The sequence below is a fragment of the Hippichthys cyanospilos genome, chromosome 7 (genome assembly GCF_059441005.1).
Source record: "Hippichthys cyanospilos isolate Australia breed blue-spotted pipefish chromosome 7, RoL_Hcya_1.0, whole genome shotgun sequence".
NCBI classification, from domain to species: Eukaryota; Metazoa; Chordata; class Actinopteri; order Syngnathiformes; family Syngnathidae; genus Hippichthys; species Hippichthys cyanospilos.
Window position 1 is genome coordinate 22627388 of NC_142375.1, and position 21824 is coordinate 22649211.

The window sequence follows — 21824 nt, forward strand, 5'->3', positions numbered from 1 at the left end:
CACATTTAGCCACAAGGGCCAAATGTTCTTTTTTGTGTACTGGCAAACAAATGATTTCCCCCGCCATAAAATTCACACTCCCTCACTTCCTCACGCCACCCGTGACATTTTTATTATTGAACCAGGCCTAATCGAAAGGAGATAAGGAAAGACGGCAAATTCCTTCCGCCGGTGAGGCTGTCATGTTCCGACTCGTGCGAACAAATGATGAGCTACGCGGCCGTTACGCGGGCTGTGTGTGAAAAGAATATCGGATCAAGGAATGGAGCCTGTCCAATTAGAATGACTGAGGAGAGATTAGCTATTTGTGTTTGTGTGTTCTATGCGAGATTAAGGAGGCACGAAACAACAATATGACTACGCCTTTAACCTGGCGGCGAACAATGGCGGCATCAATCTTGCCGAAGGCTACGATGGGGAATTACTGTCAAATCGTGTCCAAAGACAAGTACGCTACGCTAACATATACTGTATACATGCAGTAATGATGGGTGAATGAATGCGCTTGGCTTTGAAGCCATGCCAGACATTCTTTGACTATCACGTTCAAACGGAAAAAGGGATTATTTTGAGGTCACGGTGGCCTTGGTGGCACAACCCATAAAATAAATAAATAAAGCACACACATTAATGCAGGTCAGGTGGAAAATTTCACAAGTAGGTTGATAGAAGATGAAAAAGGGACATTTAACGATTGCATGCAATCCAAAACAAATAGTGGACTAAAAACATAAAAAACTACACACCTTTGTTAATTATAGTCTAAACTCATGTGCAGATGAATCGTAAATTCAGCAGGTTGTGATTTTTTGAGACATAAATTCTGTATTGCATAGTGGCTGCTGCTTTTTGTCAGAAATAAATAAAAGGTGTTTCCTCAAAATGTTTTGTCATTAATGCAAGAAAAATGTTACTTATTTTCAAATGTACTTGGGTATCGTTACATGGTATCATATCTGACTATAGGCAAGACTTGAGCTGCCATAAAGGTACAGGACTGCAAGAAAGATCCATGGAAAAAAGGTTTGCACGAACACGGTTCTTAGAGCTTCAACACAGATATTTTTATCTTACCTATTTTTACAGTCAAACCACCCAACTTGGTCAACTTTTACCAGCCCTACAAAGAGGTACAATCAGTCGGCCACTTGAATGTGATGTAAATCCGACCCGCTTCATTTTTAAACGTGACTTCAAGTTTGAATTATTCAAGAAAAATAAATAACAATGAAGTCTAGGTTAGCCATGACGTCAACTTGCCAGAGGTGGAGCCGCACCGTATTAGTTTACAATGTATAACTTTCGGCTCAAGCGCAAAGCCTACATTTTTTTTTGCTCAAGTCAAAATAACTCTTTTGGAAAGCGACGGATATTTCGCTGCACCCCGCCAACAATACATTTATACATGAACAAGTGCAGCTGTGTCCAGATGTACCATTAGCCTCTCCTGAGTGCCATTTTTTCCTCAGAAAGTTCTGATTTATGAGTCTGACACTCAGAGCGACTCATCCATCCATCATTGTTGACGCGCGACGAAGAAGATGGAGAAAAAAAATATGAAGACGAGGCCATTAACATACATCGTGGGGACACACTCTGTATTAATTACGGGGCTGAATTCATCTTAGCTTTGATTCGGAGCGGATCATTATCGGGTGGTGTGATGTCATGCTGAGAGCCTGATTTAATCTGATCTTGCGACCCTCATGAGGTTTGATTTCTTCTGTGTGACGGCAAACCATGTTGAAATGGTAGCGAGCATTTGATACCTGGGGCTTCATTGGAGACTTACCTGACTCAATTCTTAATAAAAACCCATCAATAACGTATAAAAATAAAAATACAACGCAGTTTTGTCAGTTCCGAATCAATATTTTGCTAATAGCGTGACCAAAAAAAATTACACACAGATGCTGATAGATAAGTAAATTGATCATCAAAGCAAGAAATGATAACGATCATTTCAAAAGCTAAAATTGTTCAAATCCTCTGGACTGTAAATATTCTTTGATTCAGCTCTCCTTTTATGAAAGCAGACTTTATTTTATGTTTAATCAAAATAAAAGACATGCAAACATCTGCTTTTACAGTATTTTGGAAAATAAATGTTAGTATTTTGTCTTTATTACTAGCTGTTTTTATTGTCTGTATTAGTATGTTTTCGTATTACAGACCAAACTAGTATTTGAATTTAAAAAAAAGAATGGAAATTAAAAAGTGGTTTTTTTTTATTAATCCATGAATTAATACAATGATTATAACAAATGCAGCCCTAGGTGTGTTTTGCTCATTGCACTTAACTTGCGGCCATCCACTTAAAGCATAGGTGTGGAACTCCAGTCCTCGAGGGCCGGCATCCTGCATGTTTTCCGGTTTTCTTTCCCCAACACACCTGATTCAAATAATTAGCTGATTAGCAAGCTCTGCGGGAGCTTCAAAATGATCCCAATCATTTGAATCAGGTGTTTTTGAGGGAAAAGGTTTGAAAACATGTAGGATACCGGCCCTCGAGGACTGGAGTTCCACACCTGTGAATTAAAGGATTTAAAAAAAAGATGACAGTGAAGGTACCCTAGGCTGGTGCATGAATTTACATTCATATTGTATGTTCCCTGTTCCATCATTTACAATGTACATAGAGTAGCTGTATCAGAAAGAAGCAGTGCAGGTTGCCAGCTGCAGCTTGGGCCCAATCCCAAGAGCGCTTCTGCAATCTGCACCGAAACACTGTAGCTTTATAGCAACCAGACACCAGATCCCTGGCTGGGTAACCAAGCCTGGCTCTTCTTCCCCGCCGCCCCCATGAGGCCTACCTGAATTAATCATGGTCGCGCAGCCAGCGAGGCGCGACAAAAAATACGTTTTCCATGGTCGCCATGGAAAGGAACATGGGAGAACAGCAGGAGTCATCGGGATGTCAGGAGAGAAGGTAGCCAGAGATAGGCTGATGTTTAAGATCCCGACGGGACGGAGGAAGACTTTGAGGGATCCGCACATGTGTTGGGCTAATGGAAAAATAAAGACAGCTATGTGCTCGGGCTTAGAAGCCACCTGTGTCACACACATTTGCCATTTTCTCCGTGATCGATCATTTGTTACCGATTGCCCCTTTCAGCGCCGCTGGCTTCCGCTTGCTCGTACGCCTGACTGCCACTCACCATTTTGAACAGTCAGGCAACCAGGAAGCCCACCACAAAACAAAAATAAACCACACTTACTGGCATAACAATAAACTGCATGCATCACTGCTGTGTCACAAAGTTGCATGCACAGAGTGTTTGGTATGTATTCCAATTCAACTTTTTTCCCCATTAAAATGAATTCAAATCCTGTGTCTGAATAACTGAAACGCTTTATCTTATTGTACTCAAAAAATGGTGACGTTTACGCAATTAAAAATAATCACCTTCAATGCATATCGTGCTACTCATTCTGCTGTGCGTGCCTTGGCGACAGTGGGCTGTAAACAAACACCTCTGGGGATCTTAAACTGGCGGTAAATGTCACGTCAGAGGCGAAAATTCTTTCTGGACAGAATTTGGACACACTACTGCCGCCTAACCACGTGCCCTGCTTGTAAATGAATGAAACCGCACGGTGCTAGATTTGCGTAGCAGCGAATTCTTTAAACAAACGAAGCAATGTGTATTTTTTGTTCTTTATCTGTTGCTGTTTTTTTGCGCACAACAAGGGGGAGACGATGCGGGTTTTTAAATAAGCCTGGTTACGTTACGTTAGACAAGGCTTAAACCTTACACTCTTGAACACAAATGAACTGTCATTCAAAAACCGTTTGGGACCATCGGCGGGCCCTTGATTCTAAGTTTAGCGAGTCCGTGTGTTTACATGAGGCGCAAAGTTCAATATTTGCACATCAAACAGCAATGTGAAAGTGCTTATTTCACGCCAGTCAGTCACTTAAAACGATTGCTTTGTCACCAACATGCATGGATAACATGTAAACCTCCCTAACAACCATAGGTGGCCTTAAAAAAAAAAAAAAACATGCTAGCACGACAAATGTACATTCCCATTTATTAACTCAACAGTTCTCGTACTCTGTGAGATTTTACCTGCGTTTCTGCAAGTATCACCAAATATAATTTAATGCCTATTTAATGATGTGATGACAGGTATGTTTTTCTTTTCAAACTTCGAGCAAATTAACTGCAACATGGATTAATAAAGACATTGTTGATAAATGGTGTTATAGTGACTCCTTTGTAAAATGTTTAACGCGTTTTTGAAATTTTATACAGATGTGCATTGTCATTCGTGACAGTTCTCCGGTAGTCGAGTCAGAAATTTGCATGTCTTTTATGAAACATTAAAAAAAAGGACGCTTTTGGTTCATCGCCTGACCTCGCTACTGTTTAAATCAGGCAAAACACAGCGCATGCGCCTGTTATCCATTTGGAAAACATCTGATCCATGAGTAGCATTATCGACCTTTAGTTGAGGACCACACGCGACCGCGGTGTTTGTCTTTTCGATAAAAGCGAGGCCGGAAAACACTCAAACGAGCTGTCAGAGCGACGAGGCGCCGATGGCCTACTTTTTCCCAACAGCCCTTTAAACGCGTCCTCTTTTTAACGAGCGATCTCATCAAACCAAAGGCGCTTGAGTGCATTGGTCCATGACAGCAAAGAGAGACGATGGTCACGGGCGTATAGCACGTGAGCCATTTTGAGAGTTCGGGCTAATAATTTGGCCCAAGCGATGCTTAAACAGGATGAAGAAAAAAAAAAGCCTTCCTTGAGATGGGAAATGAAAATTGTTTTGGTACCAGTCTGCGGATCAACTGGTACCGGGCCGAGTGGGCTGCACCCGAAATAATGTTTTGGAGATGATTTAGTTTAACAGTTCATACGTTTGTGCTTGATCTTTGCTTTTTGGCGCCCCCTCTGGTCGCTGTTGATATTACATACATAGTGAGAAGGATGATGTGGTTTTTAGAGCAGCCAGCAACCTAAATCATAGAACATTTTTGTGGTGGTGTGAGTAAGAGTCTGAGCTCTAATTTTAATGTATATCAGCTGCACTTGAACTAGCAAATCTATGAAAAAATGGGCAATTTATAGTCAAAAAAAATCTGTCTGAAAATCACTTATACACATACAGTACTTTTTTTTCCCCCAAAGATCATAAACGTGGACTTATTCAATCCCAAAGGCGTATTTTCACGTATCTTTCAAGAGTCTTAGACATTCAATCCCAGATCCTATTTATTTATTCATACATTTTAACTTTGAGAGCCTCTTTCAATCTAATATTTGAAAAAAACACACTGTAAATTATTACCTGGGATTAAATATGTAGATGGTAAACATGTATAAATAAGATTTGGGGAGTGAATGAGTTAAATGTTCTCCCACAAGATGTGAAAGAGGACAAAAAAAAAGTGTACTGTATTTTGACAGCAACATGTTTGTTAAGTGGTGTGCAGTGATTTCTTTGTTTTCTTTTTTTTCTATTTTGCTAAATTAACGTATATGCCTTGGCTCAGTTGAGATAAGGAATCTGTGAACTAGAGCAGCGGTTCTCAAATGAGGGCACGAGTACCCCCAGGGGTACATGAAGCACTTATGTGAGATATAAACAGTAGTTCTGCAGGTATCAGCTAATCAAATTTAATGCTTTATAAAGCCTAAACAGGAATGTGTGTGTGTGTGTGTGTGTGTGTGTGTGTGTGTGTTTTTAAATGAATAGCAAATTATTTGGAACATGAAGGAATTTATTGTTAAATTGCATGATAGTGAAACCTTTTCAAAGACACTTCTAGCCAACAGCTAATACCGGAGAACTAACAAAAATTAGACATTAGCTACGGCTAACAATGTACATATTCACATACTGTAAAAACACGCACATACCAACTTGGGTGGTCGCGTCTGACGTTAGCGTCTGACGTTAGCACGTTAGCGCGTGGGCTATACAACATCACAAGCACTTTGCATGACCACAAACTAAATTTAAGTAAACTTACACGCTCGAAATGTTCCCAAAATATTTGTTGCTCCAATTAATATGATCACTTTAAAGGGTTTAGGGGCGTCATTTATTATCCTTTACAAATATGATGTACTTTAAATTCAATTATTATCATAAATATTAAATAATTCTAATATTGTTTGTGAGAGTTTTTGATGAATTTTTATCATTTATTGAAACTATCCATTTAAAAAGTTTAGGAGCATTTTTGGGTTAGGGTTATTTTTTTATCAACTACACACCAACCAAACAAGCATCCACAATCAAAACAAGAGTTCACATTTACACGCTTGGCAAACATAATTGGGAAACTCTTAAGCGGAATTCCACACTTACTACCGAGCGGATGACATTGGTGGGATCCGGACACTTCAGATAAACAAACGTCCCATCAAAAAATCTGAAAATTCATATGGTGATGAGATGTGCCTTATCTTAGCTTTCTAATGCCAAATCACACTCCAAAAAATTCTGCACTACCGCACGCGCGCTTAGACGAACTCCCGGGATTCCATTATACGACACTGACCTTATTAGACTTTGGCGCTCTCATTACGCTCTTTAGTTCCCCGTAGAAGCATTAGCACTCATGATTACTTTCACACAGGGAGGCGCACACTGGCACGAGACAAGTAGCTTCATTTTCTCCATTTTGAGTTAGTCAAAACAAGCCATGCGGTGAGTATGGCAACACTGGGCCAACAAAACATCCACTTCATGAACGTTACCCAGGAGCGGAAGCAAACAACGACATTGAGCAGAGTGCAAAAACTGGGCGACGGATAAATAGAAATAATTCCACTCGACCTCGAACGTTGTCATCGGGCTCGGAAGCGTAATAAACGCTTGTATTCAGATTGAGAGATTTGACACTGTTTGACACCGAGAAAAAAATGCGTTGATGAATAGCGGCGGAAAAGAAAAAAAAAAAAGGTGAAATGGTTTATTGAAAAAAAATCTTCCAGCGTCTTTCTAAGAATATCTTCAAAAAAGCTGCAATGTGAAACGGCAGCTTCACAGAAATGGGATGGATCCGCGACTTGAGCAATCGCATCTTTTGATGATCCATTCTGCATTTCAGGAAATGGGAGGGAATCAGCCATTTTAAACACTAATACTATACTTTATGAATATTGAATGATGCAACTTGCCTTTAATTAAGAGTTGGGCGGTACGGTCTAAAATTCCTGTCATGATATAAATAAAAGCCATTCGCAGTCATAGCATATATCACAATACAAGAAGAACCACCAAAAATTGGGCAAAAAATATATTTGTCTCGGATAAGCCACGCCGGATTATAAACAACGGATCGTCACATCTGAAATTTATGCAGAAAGATGGTATACGGAAGGTTTTTTTTTTTCTATTTAAAACTTTTTTTAATTGGCTGTTTACCGCAACATCCTATCTTTTCCTAGCGTATTTTTCTAGTGGATTGTCTCCTGGTGGCTAGCAAAAAAAGAACCTCCCAATAAAGCACACTACAATATAAGCCGCAGGGCTCAAATCATGAGAAAAAAGTTGCGGCTTATAGTCCTAAAAATACACTATATTAAGAGCATTTCTGAATAGTTTTTACTTTTTTTAATTGGCTGTTTACCGCAACATCCCATCTTCAAAAGGGTGACCAAGCCTGTATATTTAGCACCGACTTTTCAAGAAAATGGAAGGATGGATAGATATTTTATATTATACTGCAAATAACAGATCAAACTCAAAATCAATACTTAATCAATACTAGCAAAAAAAGAACCTCCCAATAAAGCGCACTGGACTATATAAGCCGCAGGGCTCAAATCATGAGAAAAAAGTTGCGGCTTATAGTCCTAAAAATACAATATATTAAAAGCATTTCTGAATAGTTTGTCTAGCACTTTATTAAATTGATGGCAAAAATAGGAAAAAACAACAACAGGATTCCACATAATTTTGTGAAATTTGGCAAAAGTTTAAAAAGGTTCAAGAGGACCAAATACTTTCGCAAGGCACTGTATGTAGGTCAACAATCAAACAAAAAATTTGCATCAAACTTTTTTTATTCACTGTTAGTTAGAGGTTGGCTGCTCTCATTGACAAAAGAAAATGGCTTCATAGCAATTCATCACTACGCATAAGTCTTAGAATTCTCTTGCCAGTACTACCGCGTAATTGAACAAACTCATCATCTTTCCAGACAAGACGCTCACAATTAAGTTGTGTAATAAATAAAAACTTCAAGTGCAGGCGGCGTGGAATCAAACGTTTGCCATTAGCTGAAGAATGCGCAAGCGGCAAAGAGGCGTACACGGAAAGGAGGCGATTCCATCTAAAAGTAAACAACGAATTTCCTTGTTTGGTGCACGCCACTGACTGAACATGACTTTTTCCAAGATTCCGATCCGAGCGTGGAGCGGAGACACCCATGATTCCGATTCAACCTGATAGGCCTCTTTCTTGTGTTTGCTCTAAAACCAGTACTGCAGGTATTGCCCTCGTAATCGACGCCCACATTATGACTTTCACTGGCGGTTAGTGGCAGTTAACTTCATCCCACCTACGGGTTTTGCATGATCAAGAGAAAAAAAAAAAAAAAAGTAGTGTCGTGGAACAAATGTCTTACTGGCACGCACCAGAATTCCCCAAATAGAAGGTACATCATTAATTTATGGACATGGACAGGTTATTTAAAATATGGACAACGAAGGCAATGTAACAATTAAAAATAAGTGAAATCGCCACCAACAGGACCTAATTTGAAGTGTTCTTGTTGGGTTCTTTGGTACTGCCTTTGAGGGGACCCCTTGCTCACCCCTGCAAGTGTGTCAAATCGTGCACAGGGAAATGGCGGATAAATTCTTATCTCCATCAAAAGCTTTATTATCAACTGGACACGGAACATCAAGAAGATGCAATTTTCCAAATGCCTCCGGTCAATTTTATAACATGCGCTACGGATTTCATTGTGTGGCGTGGAAATGCAAGATCGTTCGCTTTGGGAAAACACCTCACCCCGAAAAAAAAAAAAAAAAAATACCCAAGTTATGGAATTGTCTGATGGCGTTATCTTAACGTAAGTCTACATCCACTTAATCAGCGAGGACAATCACGTTAGAAGACAACTAGGCCAAACAACACGATTTGGAATAGCACCCAATTGCTCCATACCTGCCACTGGCAAAAAAAACGTTTTTATGAAAATGCATGCATAACAAAAAAAATTCTGCTAAAGGAAAACCAAACAGGGTCAATATTTTTATCACGCTGATGTTTTGTTATTACACAAAGGAGGGATAAATAAATGAGTAAATAAATACATATTGGGAGGGAGAAATGAGGGAAAAAAATACTCATAAAAATATAGATGAACATGACTATGAATAAGTAGCTGTATGCCAAACTAGGAAAAAAATGCTAAGCTAACGATGTTAGAGGTGCATGACAATTCATCGATAATTAATCTGTAATTTTTACTCGTTTGGATGCCTTTTTCATTTGAAATATCAAAATTCTTGATATTTCAGTTTTTCTACTTGAAATATTCTTCCATTTGTGTACTCATTCATGAAAGCAAACTGGTTGTCTAGTTGTTGAATCAAAATAAATATGTTTTTTTTGTGAGGGGGGGGCTGTGATAATGTTTCTCCCTATTTTCAAACATATTCAATAAATCGATCATAAATATTTGGCTATATTTTCTGCACTGTAATTTTGAAATAATGTCCTAATTTAGAATAATGGACACTCATTTTTTGTATGATTCTTTAAAAAAAGGGATTATTCCACTAAGTATTTTTTAGTTGACAGCCCCAGATGACAGATACCATCTGAAACTATCACTTTATACAAGAATAGTGATAGATGATTTTTTTTCAGGGAAAAAAATGAACATCCCTCCCCAACTAAGTAAATGGATGCCTGCTGAACGGCGAAAATGCGGTTTCGCCGAAAATCTGTTCAATCGTGCGAAAAGAAGCGAGATTCAAGAGGTTAGCGCGGTGACCTTGCCTTCAGGTAAAGCCACATTCCACACCAATAAGTCGTCAAACTCCAGCGTCGCCCGACAGATGGGCCGGGAGCCCGGCTGTCAGGCCAGCTGTCCTTCACTTGAACGGACGCGACTCAAAGTGACACGGGCTGCCGAGGCTGAAGACGAGACCGTTTTTCGCCCTTTCCAAAAGGTCAAAAAGCGATTTGGATTTTTCTTTTTTTTTTCCTCGCGACAAAGGCATTTTCGTGCCTGGAAACATAAAACTGCGTCCGCGCAGTTTGTATGAAATCGATGTCCAGCGCACAAGGATGTCAAAATGAATGAAGCAAGAAAAGGCAGATTATCAAACGAATCGGCAACCGTTTTCATCACGGAGTCCTCCATTTAAGCCATGGAGTTTGTTTCGTTTCATTCAAATTCTCCAAATGACAAACCACTTCCTGAACGGAGAGTCAAATATTTGCAAGATTAACTGACCTTTGGACCGCTGACTCAATCTAATAGTTTTGCTTCAATTTAGCTTGTGATAGTAACTTCAAAGTACCTTAAATGTATTATTCAAACGATTACGATAGCGTAAGAATTTAATATTGGACTAGGAGGTCACTAAAAGGCACAGGTCAATGCTTTTTAATGGTGTGACAGAAAAAGTGCATTTCTATTTTCAACTAAGAATGAATTGGACCATGAAGCACTTTATTGCTGTTCTAGTGACTCCTATGAAAACGTTTGCCTTAATTTTCTTCAATGTTATGTGTATAGTATGGTGTGTGTTTTTGAAACTATGGAATATGTATACTGTATATCATATATATTGTTTTTAATGTATGGTAAAGTATTTTTTTTATTGGCATGTTATGATGTTAATTTATTTAATTTGATGTATATAGTATGGTGTGTGTTTTTGAAACTATGGAATATGTATACTGTATATCATATATAATGTTTTTAATGTATGGTAAAGTATTTTCTTTATCAGCATGTTATGATGTTAATTTATTTAATTTTATGTATACAGTATGGTGTGTGTTTTTGAAACGTTGGAATATGTATACTGTATATCATATATAATGTTTTTAATGTATGGTATTTTTTTATTGGCATGTTATGATGTTTATTTATTTAATTTTATGTATATAGTATGGTGTGTGTTTTTTAAACTACGTAATACTGTATGTATACTGTATACCATATATAATGTTTTTAATGCATGGTAAAGTATATATATATTTTTTATTGGCATGTTATGATGTTTATTTGTTTAATGATCTGCATATATCTCTTTTTACATATCTACCGTATAGAAGAACCGAGTTTTGGTTGGAGAGAGATACCGCAAACCACAAAACGGGTTGACGATGAAGGAAAGCCGAACGGCTCAGAAGTAGGACAGTGACTCACAGTGAGGCCCGGGACTCTTCCCGTCACTATTGCTCTTTTGCATTCGCGTTATTCGTGAAGCGGAGGGCGAACATGCGAGGGCATACTAGGCTGCCGCTGTATGCAGGAGTGAGCAATTACCATAAGGCCTTTGCACAGAGGCTAAAATCATGTACGTATGTCGTGTCATATTTGCTCGGCTACGACTACGGTATGCAAAAAGTATTGCAGGCTCTTTTGTTAGCTAAACAAACCACAGGTACCACACGCACACAAACAAACACACGCACGCTCCTCAAGCAACAATTGGCTAAGAGGCAGCAGACACCAAGCCAGTGAGAAAGTTCATTCAAAAGTTGATAGAGGGGAGAAAATGACTTCCGAAAACTTGAAACAAGGGATTGTTTGAGAACAGTTTTACACTCGGCTAAACAAAAAGGACATGGCCTATTGAAAAAAAATATTCGTATATCTCGGCTGGAATTAATCTCTGTTGGGGAGGAGCCAAGATCAGCCTGGGTTGTTAGGAGAAAGTCTTCACCCTATCTTTGCTCTCTTGAATTAAAATTAGCTAATTGACATTTTTTTTCTGATTTATTCCTGATTAATCTGTCAAAAAAATCGCAGCAAAACACTTAAAATGGTATAAATCCACCAAATAATAATCGCCACGCTTCTGGCATTTATACAATCATGAATTTAAGTTATATAAATTCTAATTCTTCAGTACACGGATAGGGACCAGGCTAGCGAATATGCATATATATTTTACGAAGAGTATGAAGTCATCAAACTCAGCTTTTAGCATCTACAGACAAAAATAAATGGTATGAATTACAGTCAAATTGTAACAGCCAAGTAGAATAGTAGAACAAGCTATTATTAGCGACATAAGGAGAGAAGCAGAAACATACTTTCAGTTTCACTTTGAGTGTGAGCAAGGTGCATTCAAGGACTGCTAACAAAATCAATGGATTATATCTCACAACAACACTAAGATGGTTCTCAAGTAACACCTTTATTGCTTAGGCTCAAGCACAAAAACAGCAAATATTCAAGATTTTCAATGACTAATCTTGCAAAAAAATAATAAATAAAACAAAACTGCAAATATTTGTGGCTCTTTCCTTGTCTTTGCCAAGATTTCCATCCGGGAAATTAGTGCAAAACGCTAATTCTAACCCTTAGCCTCGCTACACTCTTCATAACCACGACACATTAAAACTGGAATATGAACCGTCGCCGCTATGACAAAGCAGTTTTGCAGGTTCTAGCTTTACCAGCGCTACCCCATCCCCCTTCCTGCCGCCAAACCGGCCCGGCTCCGGTTGCGTGTCGTCCTTCACGCTGACCGACCGACCGACCGACCGCCCTTTTCCGATTGGCTCGGCCTCTCCCGCAAAAACCTCCAATTTGAGAATCCTGTCAGGATGCCACCAAATGAAGAAAGATAAGAACTTGAGGTGGCCAACAGGTTGCACACACACACGTAGATACACACTATCCCTGACCTGGATATGTCACGGGCTGATTTGCTTCTCCCGGCAATAAAGATCCTGACACCAGTCATCATGTCACATCCGATTTACCGCTCGCACTCGTTTCTGTGCGCGTCAAACCTAATAATTACTCACTCTACTCAGTCTACGATGACAAAGTTCCATAATACGACTGACGCGGCACACTTAGAGCGCGGCGCCTTATTCCGCGGATAATCAAAGTAACTTCCATCGGTGCAAAATTCAAACCTGGGTACAGACCACTCGATAAACCTCTGTGAACAATAAACGCCAGTTTATCCTTCAAAAATGTGTTTTCTTTCAAAAAAAAATAAATAAATAAACCAACAACAAAAATAGACCACGATCATGCTCTACCATTGGGTAAAATATTCCAAAAAAGGTCACCAAAAGTCACCAAAAGCAGGACTGCTAAACTAGGCTAGCCGGATGCAGAAGCTAGCTAACAAAATGTATTCGCTAGCAACGCCAATAAAGTTCAAACAGCAATGCTAGCTTGCGATAGTGGCGCAAAAACTTAAATTACAAACGGGTGAGGGAACCATTGAAAATGGCCTCACTTGAATACAAATTGATTTTACTACTTCCTGAGCTTGCCAACATCACATGACCAAACTCAAATAACGGAAGAGTCGTGGTTGGAGGCTACCTGAGCCATTTAGCATTATGATGTCATTTTCAGTTGACAGGAAGTGGCAAAACGACCGCTCACAGAGACGGATATGAATTCATATACCACAAATGCAAAATCAATCACAAAAAAGTGTTTAAAACTTACTAGCAAAACTATAAACTATCGAAAAGTCCTAGCTAAAATGTTATTTTTTATTCACTTCAATCTCATGTTTAATCTTTATGCTTTGTGTACACTGATTAGATCAAGTTTATTTGCAGCTTTACTTCCCTTTTTTTCCCCACTAATCTTTTTCTGCCTTTTAAGTCGGACCAGACAAAAAAAATATAGATTTTAAGGTATTTATTTTTTCTACAAAGAATTTCGGTATAGATGTTTATAAAAAAGGGAACACTGTAGTCTCAAAAACAGCAACTAAAGCAACATTTACTTTACTGTGTATCAAACTTTTGATCTGCTACAATAAAACAATGCATAAAAAAATGGTTGTGATTTTTCCTTTAAAATCAAAAGAGATTATTAGATATTAACAAATGGAGCTCTCATGGCAGCATTAAAATTATGTGGGTGGGGTGTTAGACCTGGGGTGTCAGACGTGCACCCCGAGGGCCAACTCTGGCTTGCAAGGAAATTTAATCCGGCCTGCAAGATTATTTCATTTAAGTATTTAAAAATTTTGAGAGGGCCAAACCCATTTTTGTGCTTTGAAAAAAAAATCCTTTGATACCCCAAAAATTTTCACATCAGCCGTGGATCGCCACCCCGTTCCGTTACCAGACATTCGGCTTTGTGTCATGCTGCGTTATAAACAATCCGTCTTTTATTTATTTTGACATTTACTTTGTCTTTTATTTCTTTTTAAATGTACTTTATTACCAGCTCGGGAATTACCACGCAGCGTTTCCATATTTGACGCAACATCATGACTTCTTTGTGAGTTTTCAACTTCTTCTGTCATGTCATAATGTGGGAGCCACCCAGTGTCCAAAATGAGACACTGCGGCACCGTTTTTTTTCAGTTTTTATTTTCACTTCGCTGTACTCCTTGAAAAGAAGTTGCGCAAGCACTTATTTTGATTGGGGCATTTTTTTCTGATAAATATTTGTGTTTCTTTGTATTTATTTTTAGTTCATTTTATGCGTTTTATACAAAATCGGTATTCTATGAGCAGATGTAATTTTTTTTCCCATTTTTCATTAATTCTGTGCAATTTAAAGGTACAATGTGTAAGATTTAGAGCGTTTTTCACTATAGACAGCAGGAGGTGCTGCGTTTACCGTTGTCTGTAGCTATAACAGACATGGCAGCCTCCGGAGGATTGCCACACCCCATATAATATCAATACCAACCTGCGATTATATTTAAAACACACTCTTGATCATTAAGAACACATTTATTTGCACTTTTTGAATTCTTTTTTAAATTCCCTTTTAATGAAAAGCAGTCTAAATCTTACACATTGTCCCTTTAAGGGGAAATGCTACATTTGGAACATAGGGGACCATTTTCCTTTTATCATTACCTTTTTTATTTACTTTTCAACTAAATATTTAGTTATTCTAGTGCAGGGGTGTGCAATTTCTTCCTCCAAGGGCCACATCCAAATTAATAGAAAAGTGTAAGGTTCATGGTTTTTTTTGTTTGTTTGTTTTACGTAGAGTTATTGAACATGGTAAAAATATATCATGCATGCAAATACACAGTCTCTATATAAAGTGGTTATTTGGAGAAACGGCGATGTGAAGTCTTGGGTTAAAGGTGATGAGGCAAATTTGGATTTTTTTTCACTGTGTCTACCATTGAACATGTTTAGTGCGTTTATAAAAATAAATAGCTTTGCTGTGAAGATCAAAATGTACTTTTAGTAAATGAAGCGGGCCTTAAATACGTGGATGACGGGCCACAAATGGTCCCCGGGCCTCAGTGTGAGCACCTCCGTTTTTGAGGAACTTGGATTCGGCCAGCACACATGCAAAAATCTACATCTAGATGACATTAATGCTCTTAAGTCCTATAGCATGATTTTTCCCAGTCTGCTTTCCCCACAACATGTCACAATTATCCCAGAAGGAAGGCGCTACCTGCGGCCTATTCTGAGCGTGCATAATCAGCTTACCAGGTTGAACACGGTCTCCACCACGTCCCGGTTGGAAACTTCCCCGACTTCCATGAGGCCGGCCAGCACGGCGAATTTCATCCGGATCCCTCGTATAGGCACAGCGGGGTTGAGCGGCAAGGCGCCCGGCGCGGCGGGGCCGGAGCTCTCCTCGCTCGCCATTGCTTAGGGTGGGAAGCGGAGGGCAGGTGGCGTCCACAGGTAAAGCCACCTGTTCGCCTCCAAAGGCGGCGGCGAGAAGTCAAAAGCGGGGAGGCTCTTTTGATAATATCCCTTCGGCGGTGGTCTACAAGCGCATAAGAAAGAGTGCCTCCCTCGCCATTCGCGATAAAGTCAAATAAAGTACAAAGAGTGCGGCTCCGCTGAGAGAAATACCTCCGCGAACTACTCCTCTGTTCTAGTCCGTAACTTGATAGCCCGCAGGCGGATTAATTGTCATCCAAAGAAGGAAGAGGGCGAGTAGGTGAGGCGAGAGGGTCCGGGGTGGCAGGTAGAAGCACGGCTGGCCTTTCCCCGACGCTCGCTTCCTCGAAAAGCGTCCGAAAATGAGCCACTTTACAACCGGCGGAAGTTGCTATTGTCATGGAGTCCGCACACTTGACAGGTAGCGGCGCCAAACTCTCAAAGCTCGTACACGCGCAGGCTGAATCGCCGCGCGCCGAGGAGGGGGTGGAGGGGCGTCGGATCGCAGTGCCCAGCCGGGAAAGTGTACTGAAGCCCGGGCGAATTGAGTGGAGCGTTCGGCCAGCTGCTCGCTTCGTCCGCCTTTCGCTTCCTGATTTGCTCCCCGGTAGCTTTCAGACGGTCACCGCCATGACAGTGGAAGCCCTGGAGTGAGGAAGTATGCGCATGCGCGGAGAGGAGTCGTCAGTCCGAGGGCTGGTTCCGCTCCAGAAGAGGAGGCAGGTGTGAGCGGCTCAGGTGAAGCGAACAGGGTGCCTTTTTTTTTTTTAACTTATTTAATTATTATTCAAACATGAAAGCGACTGTCAACACAACAACAATAAAAGTTGTTTCTTACATCCTTTTTTTTACGCAATATTTACAAACAAGTGACTATAAACAAATATTAAAATGCTGGAATAATTAGTTACAACATTGGATGTATAATACAGTCAAAGAAATAAATTAACACTTTTAACAGAGACGCGAATAAATATGAACAATGAATAGAGTATTATAGAATAAAGTATTAGTAAAAGTATTAGTTTCAATTGGAGTTTGGTTGTTGTTGGGGTAACGTCAGTTTGGCAATTTGTTGATATGGTTAAAGTTAGGGTTAGGGACTAGGAAATGCATTATGACAACGGGATGTCCCTACTACGACAGAAAAGCCATTTATGTGAATGTGTAAGTGATCATGTGATCATGAATAATTGTGATGATTTTCCAAGAGACCCCAGGAAAACTACCTTCCAGGCCCGGTCAGTTCCTAATGGGATTCTCGATAAACAAAACAAAATGAAACACACTGTAAAAAGGGTTTTGAGACACAAAATCTCTGATGCACGTGCACAATATGGCGTGCATAAAATGTGTTTTGCTAGTCAGATCATAAGAGTAAACATTTTGGTGGTTTAGCTGCTAAGCTAGTTAGTTGACTCTTCCCAGGCTGCACCTGTAGCATTCATGGTGGCTGTGCAAAGGAATTACCTGACTACAGTGAATCGTCTGATTGGTCTGTGAAACAGGTGATTCCAGAAAAGCATCTGTTGCTGCTTTTGACAAGCGCATGAAACTGGATGTTGAAGTATCTATTGAAGTTTCATCACTGAACTGCCATCAGTACAAACAGCAGCAATTCATTTGTGGGCATAGACTGTGTTGACTCATCACCTGGCATCACCAGACGTGTCAGATGCCAAACAAATCCTCCTGAGCTTGCACACTTGTATTGTTTCCGCACTGTTGACCTTTGTGCTGACACCACTTACCAGCGATGTCACACTCAATCGCATAGGGGAATGAAGTTCAAAGCATGCTTCAGGCCAAACAAGATCATCATTTGTGGTCTTCCATGAAAGCAATTTTGTACCTAATCAAAACAAAACATTCACAAACATCACTTGTCAATTTTCGTACTAATCTTACACATCAAACCAGTAACCGAATCATAATTAGCTTGTAAGTGCATCACATAGCAGTCACTGTTTATTTGAACTGTATTGCCATTGTTTTCTTTGTTACTATTATGTCAAATTAATCGATTAATCACTACAATTATTCAACAGATTAATGAGGTTATTATAGCTGGTGATAAATATGTAAGAAAATATTTTTAATTTTAAAAAATTGTAAAATCTTAGGACTATTTTAGATCCCCAGGCACCCGAACCGGAAAAGTATAAAATAACTTAATTTGCATGCTACGTGTGTATTTTTTAAAAATATAAAATATTATGAAATGTTCTATATTAATAACAAATGTTTTGTTGTAAAGTCATAAAAATTGATTCACAAATGAGGATCTTATGATTTATCGTCAATGTATGTGGAAAATTTGCCCCTACCAATGTGGTGGCCATGTAGGCACATAGCCGGTAAAAATAGTGCCTAGGCATCGCGAGAGGACATTCGAAATGACCCCGTTCTTTTCTCGTTAATTCTCGCGCGATTTTCTCCTTTCCTCCTCTTTCACTCCCTGTAGCCAACATGGCAGTCGGCAAGAATAAGAGGCTGACTAAAGGCGGCAAAAAGGGTGCCAAAAAGAAGATGTAAGTACGAAATTCACAGCGCGGAGTACCAAAAAACATCCACAGTTTATATCGCTCCCGAAAACGTTGTTAAACAAAAGCGGATGAACGTGATATTTGCCGGATAGATCGGGCTTCGGCAATTCTCGTCGACGCGGGCCTGTGTCGGTGTAGCTTCGGTGTCAGCTAACAATTTAGCCATGTATTTCACGCTCGTGTAGATGTTTGATTTAAATGCTGGTTAATGACTTAATAATGACGTGTATCAACCGATTAGCGGTGACTAGAAGTTGGTTTCATTTTTCAGGAGGGTTTGACAGGCTAACGCGTATCCCGGAGCTAACGCATGTTAGCATCGAGTTAGTCGGCGTCACGTTTACGAGTTGTATTACAACCTCGTTGAATAATGCAGTTCCGTTTCTGTCAATTTGTGTGCGAGTGTCAACTAGCTGAAGAAATATAGTGGGGATTTAGTTGAAATTTAACATTAAATTGCAATGGAATGTGTCCGTGTTATCTAGGGTACAGGTTACAAATGTTTTCCATTTTTTGCGAACAGTTATCAATGCTGAACCTTAATTTAAAATGATCTAGTTAACTCCAAATTTGATCAGCAGGAAACCTCCAGAAAATGTAAACGCGTTTTTTTTTGTAATTTTTCTCAGTGTGGACCCATTTTCCAAAAAGGACTGGTACGATGTCAAGGCGCCGGCCATGTTCATCATCCGCAATCTTGGCAAGACCTTGGTCACCAGGACTCAGGGAACCAGTAAGTCTTTTTTATATATATGTAGTTATCGATAGTTTGCCAAATACTGCTTCCTTCCAATGGGCTGAGTTATGTATTTTGCATAGCCACCTGTTATATGTCCAAAGCACAACTTGTGTTTATTCACATCATGCTACCAATGTATATATGTCTAGGAGATTGCGCGTGTTTGGTTCTTTTTTTTTCTTTTTGCAAGATAAGCCTTCTGTCATGCATGATATTGCTGTCATGTATATTTGTCATACATTTCTGCATTCCCTTAAATACTGTGCTGCCTGGCTATGGAACCACCCTGAATGAATTTCTTGTCAGTTTTATCCATTTTTGGTGACGACTTTATGCACAGCATGCATTCATTTTGACACCATTGAAATTATCTTGTATTTTATTCCTGACTGAAAGCTTTGATCAAAGTATATCCTTCTCATGTTGTGGAAATTCTGTGCAGTGCGTGGCTTGTGCTGAAAGATAACAAAAATGTAATGAACATCCTACTACAGCATCTGAGCTTTATTTTGAGTAAAACATATTTGGAATAATGGGGTAGCCACATCCTGTCTTCGAGTTTTATTGTCATATGCGTAGTAATACCACACAATGAAATTCTTAATCTGTTCACTTACCCGAGCAGACTACATTCCATAACCGAGCAAATAATAAAGTAGTCAATAAGACTAAATATGTATAAAACGCTTTTTGGATCACATTCACCTATATGACGAAAAGATGACCACCATCGTACAAGCCCAAACAAACCTTTTGCGCTGGCTTTGCCGCGTCATTTGCACCCTTCCAGGAATTGCCTCAGACGGGCTGAAGGGTCGCGTTTTTGAGGTGAGCCTCGCTGACCTGCAGAACGACGAGGTGGCCTTCCGCAAGTTCAAGCTGATCACGGAGGACGTGCAGGGCAAGAACTGCCTCACTAATTTCCACGGCATGGACCTGACCCGTGACAAGATGTGCTCCATGGTCAAGAAGTGGCAGGTAATGTCACTTTTGGCTTTGTTGTATATATGTATTGGTTTATTATACCTCAATGGGCAAATTCGCAACAGTTGAGCATTAGGGATTGACATTACACCGAAATATCTGCGCCAATATTTGCCGTTTCACGGATTATCGACCTTTTTAAATCTGTTGGCTGGTAACCCCTTTTTCTGGTAACTCCTTTTTAAGGTGTCACATTTAGGAACTGTTTATTGAAATTCACATTATAGTCAGTTCATTTAATAAACTTTAGCTTCAGAAGCGATTCTGTTGGCTCAAACGCTGTATGCAAAGGCTGGCCAAAAAATCGAATGCATTTGGTTAATTCTTTGTTTTAAAAATCGTGACTTGAAAATTAGCTAAATTGTGGAATCGGTTTTGTAAAAGTGGCAAAATTCAATACAGTTGAGTTATTAAGTGACTGTTTTTCAATAAATTTCAATTAAGTTTGTTAAAACTGATCTAAAATCATTGTACATTGTCTGAATAGTTTACACAGAACTTTTGAATAAATCTAGTATTTAAATTTAGTTTATTGTGTTTATTAAGATAGTCAAATTATTGTAATCTCTGCACTTTTATTTCTGTCTGGAAAAAAAAGTACATTTTGAACATTTACTTTGAGCTACTGGAGAGCATGATTTACAGTATTGAAAGTGAGCTTTACCTCTTCTAGACTTGCAGGTCACTTTGGGAGCTTTCTGAACTTTTTGTTAGCATTTCACTGCAACTGTGCATGTTATCTAAAATGCAAAAAATCAGCAATATGCAAATGTCTTGCCATAAACAAGCTGCTACATAACATGAGCTTACAACTATTGCCACTGCACCCACTTCCCGACTCCCGCGTCACTCACGGAGTCACCCGCTTCATAGTCACACATTATACTTACTGCGTGGATTTGAAAGGTGTCATAGATGCAAATTGTTCTATGTGATAAACGCCCTGTTAGTCCCGAACCTGAGACGATTTCTTAATCTTTCCCCAGACCATGATCGAGGCCCACGTGGACGTGAGGACCACGGATGGTTACCTGCTGCGTCTCTTTTGCGTGGGCTTCACCAAGAAGCGCACCAACCAGATCCGCAAGACCTCGTACGCCCAGCACCAGCAGGTGCGCCAGATCCGCAAGAAGATGGTGGAGATCATGACCCGCGAGGTGCAGACCAACGACCTGAAGGAGGTCGTGAACAAGCTGTGAGTGTCGCCCGCCCGCTTCCCTTCTTGGATGTCTTGTACGCCTTCCTAATGAACTCATTCAGTTCCAGCCTTATTTCTGGATTCCTTTTAAAAAAAAAAAATGCCCTTGGGAGTGAGTGAGTTAAAGTGACATCTTGGTGCCTTTTTGTTGTTCCAGGATCCCTGACAGCGTTGGCAAAGACATCGAGAAGGCCTGCCAGTCTATTTACCCCCTGCACGACGTCTACGTCCGCAAGGTCAAAATGCTGAAGAAGCCCAAGTTTGAACGTAAGCTGGAATTTTGAAGTTGCGTCCGGGCCGGGGGAGATTCTTTTTCGTCCCCGTCCCCTTAAACGTTCTCCATCGCCCTCGTGGGTTGTTAAGCGTTGCCCGTCTTCCTCCCTCAGTGGGCAAACTGATGGAGCTCCACGGCGAGGGCAGTTCCGCCGGCGCCTCCAAGGCCACCGGAGACGACACCGGAGCCAAAGTGGAGAGGGCCGACGGTTACGAGCCCCCCATCCAGGAGACGGTCTGAAAAGGAACCACCTGACAGATTTAATAATAAAAAATGTAAATGACCAAA

General features: G+C 40.0%; 2 protein-coding genes across 6 annotated transcripts in view; one reads left to right on the forward strand and one right to left on the reverse strand.

The window, feature by feature from the left end:
• Positions 1 to 16426, reverse strand: part of lrba (LPS-responsive vesicle trafficking, beach and anchor containing) — a 192523-nt gene extending 176097 nt beyond the window's left edge. For all 5 annotated transcript variants that reach the window (XM_088418509.1, XM_088418513.1, XM_088418512.1 and 2 more), the window contains exon 1: positions 15613 to 16426. In XM_088418509.1, coding sequence (XP_088274635.1) covers positions 15613 to 15774 — 162 coding nt within the window. In that variant the 5' untranslated portion in view covers positions 15775 to 16426. The remainder of the gene's footprint in view (positions 1 to 15612) is intronic.
• Positions 16427 to 18228: 1802 nt separating this feature from the next.
• rps3a (ribosomal protein S3A) lies at positions 18229 to 21824 on the forward strand. The gene is made up of 6 exons (XM_088419574.1): positions 18229 to 18326; positions 18971 to 19074; positions 19871 to 20058; positions 21051 to 21259; positions 21420 to 21529; positions 21649 to 21824. Exons 1-6 carry the CDS (start codon positions 18265 to 18267, stop codon positions 21774 to 21776), a joined length of 801 nt encoding a protein of 266 aa, XP_088275700.1. The 5' UTR covers positions 18229 to 18264; the 3' UTR covers positions 21777 to 21824.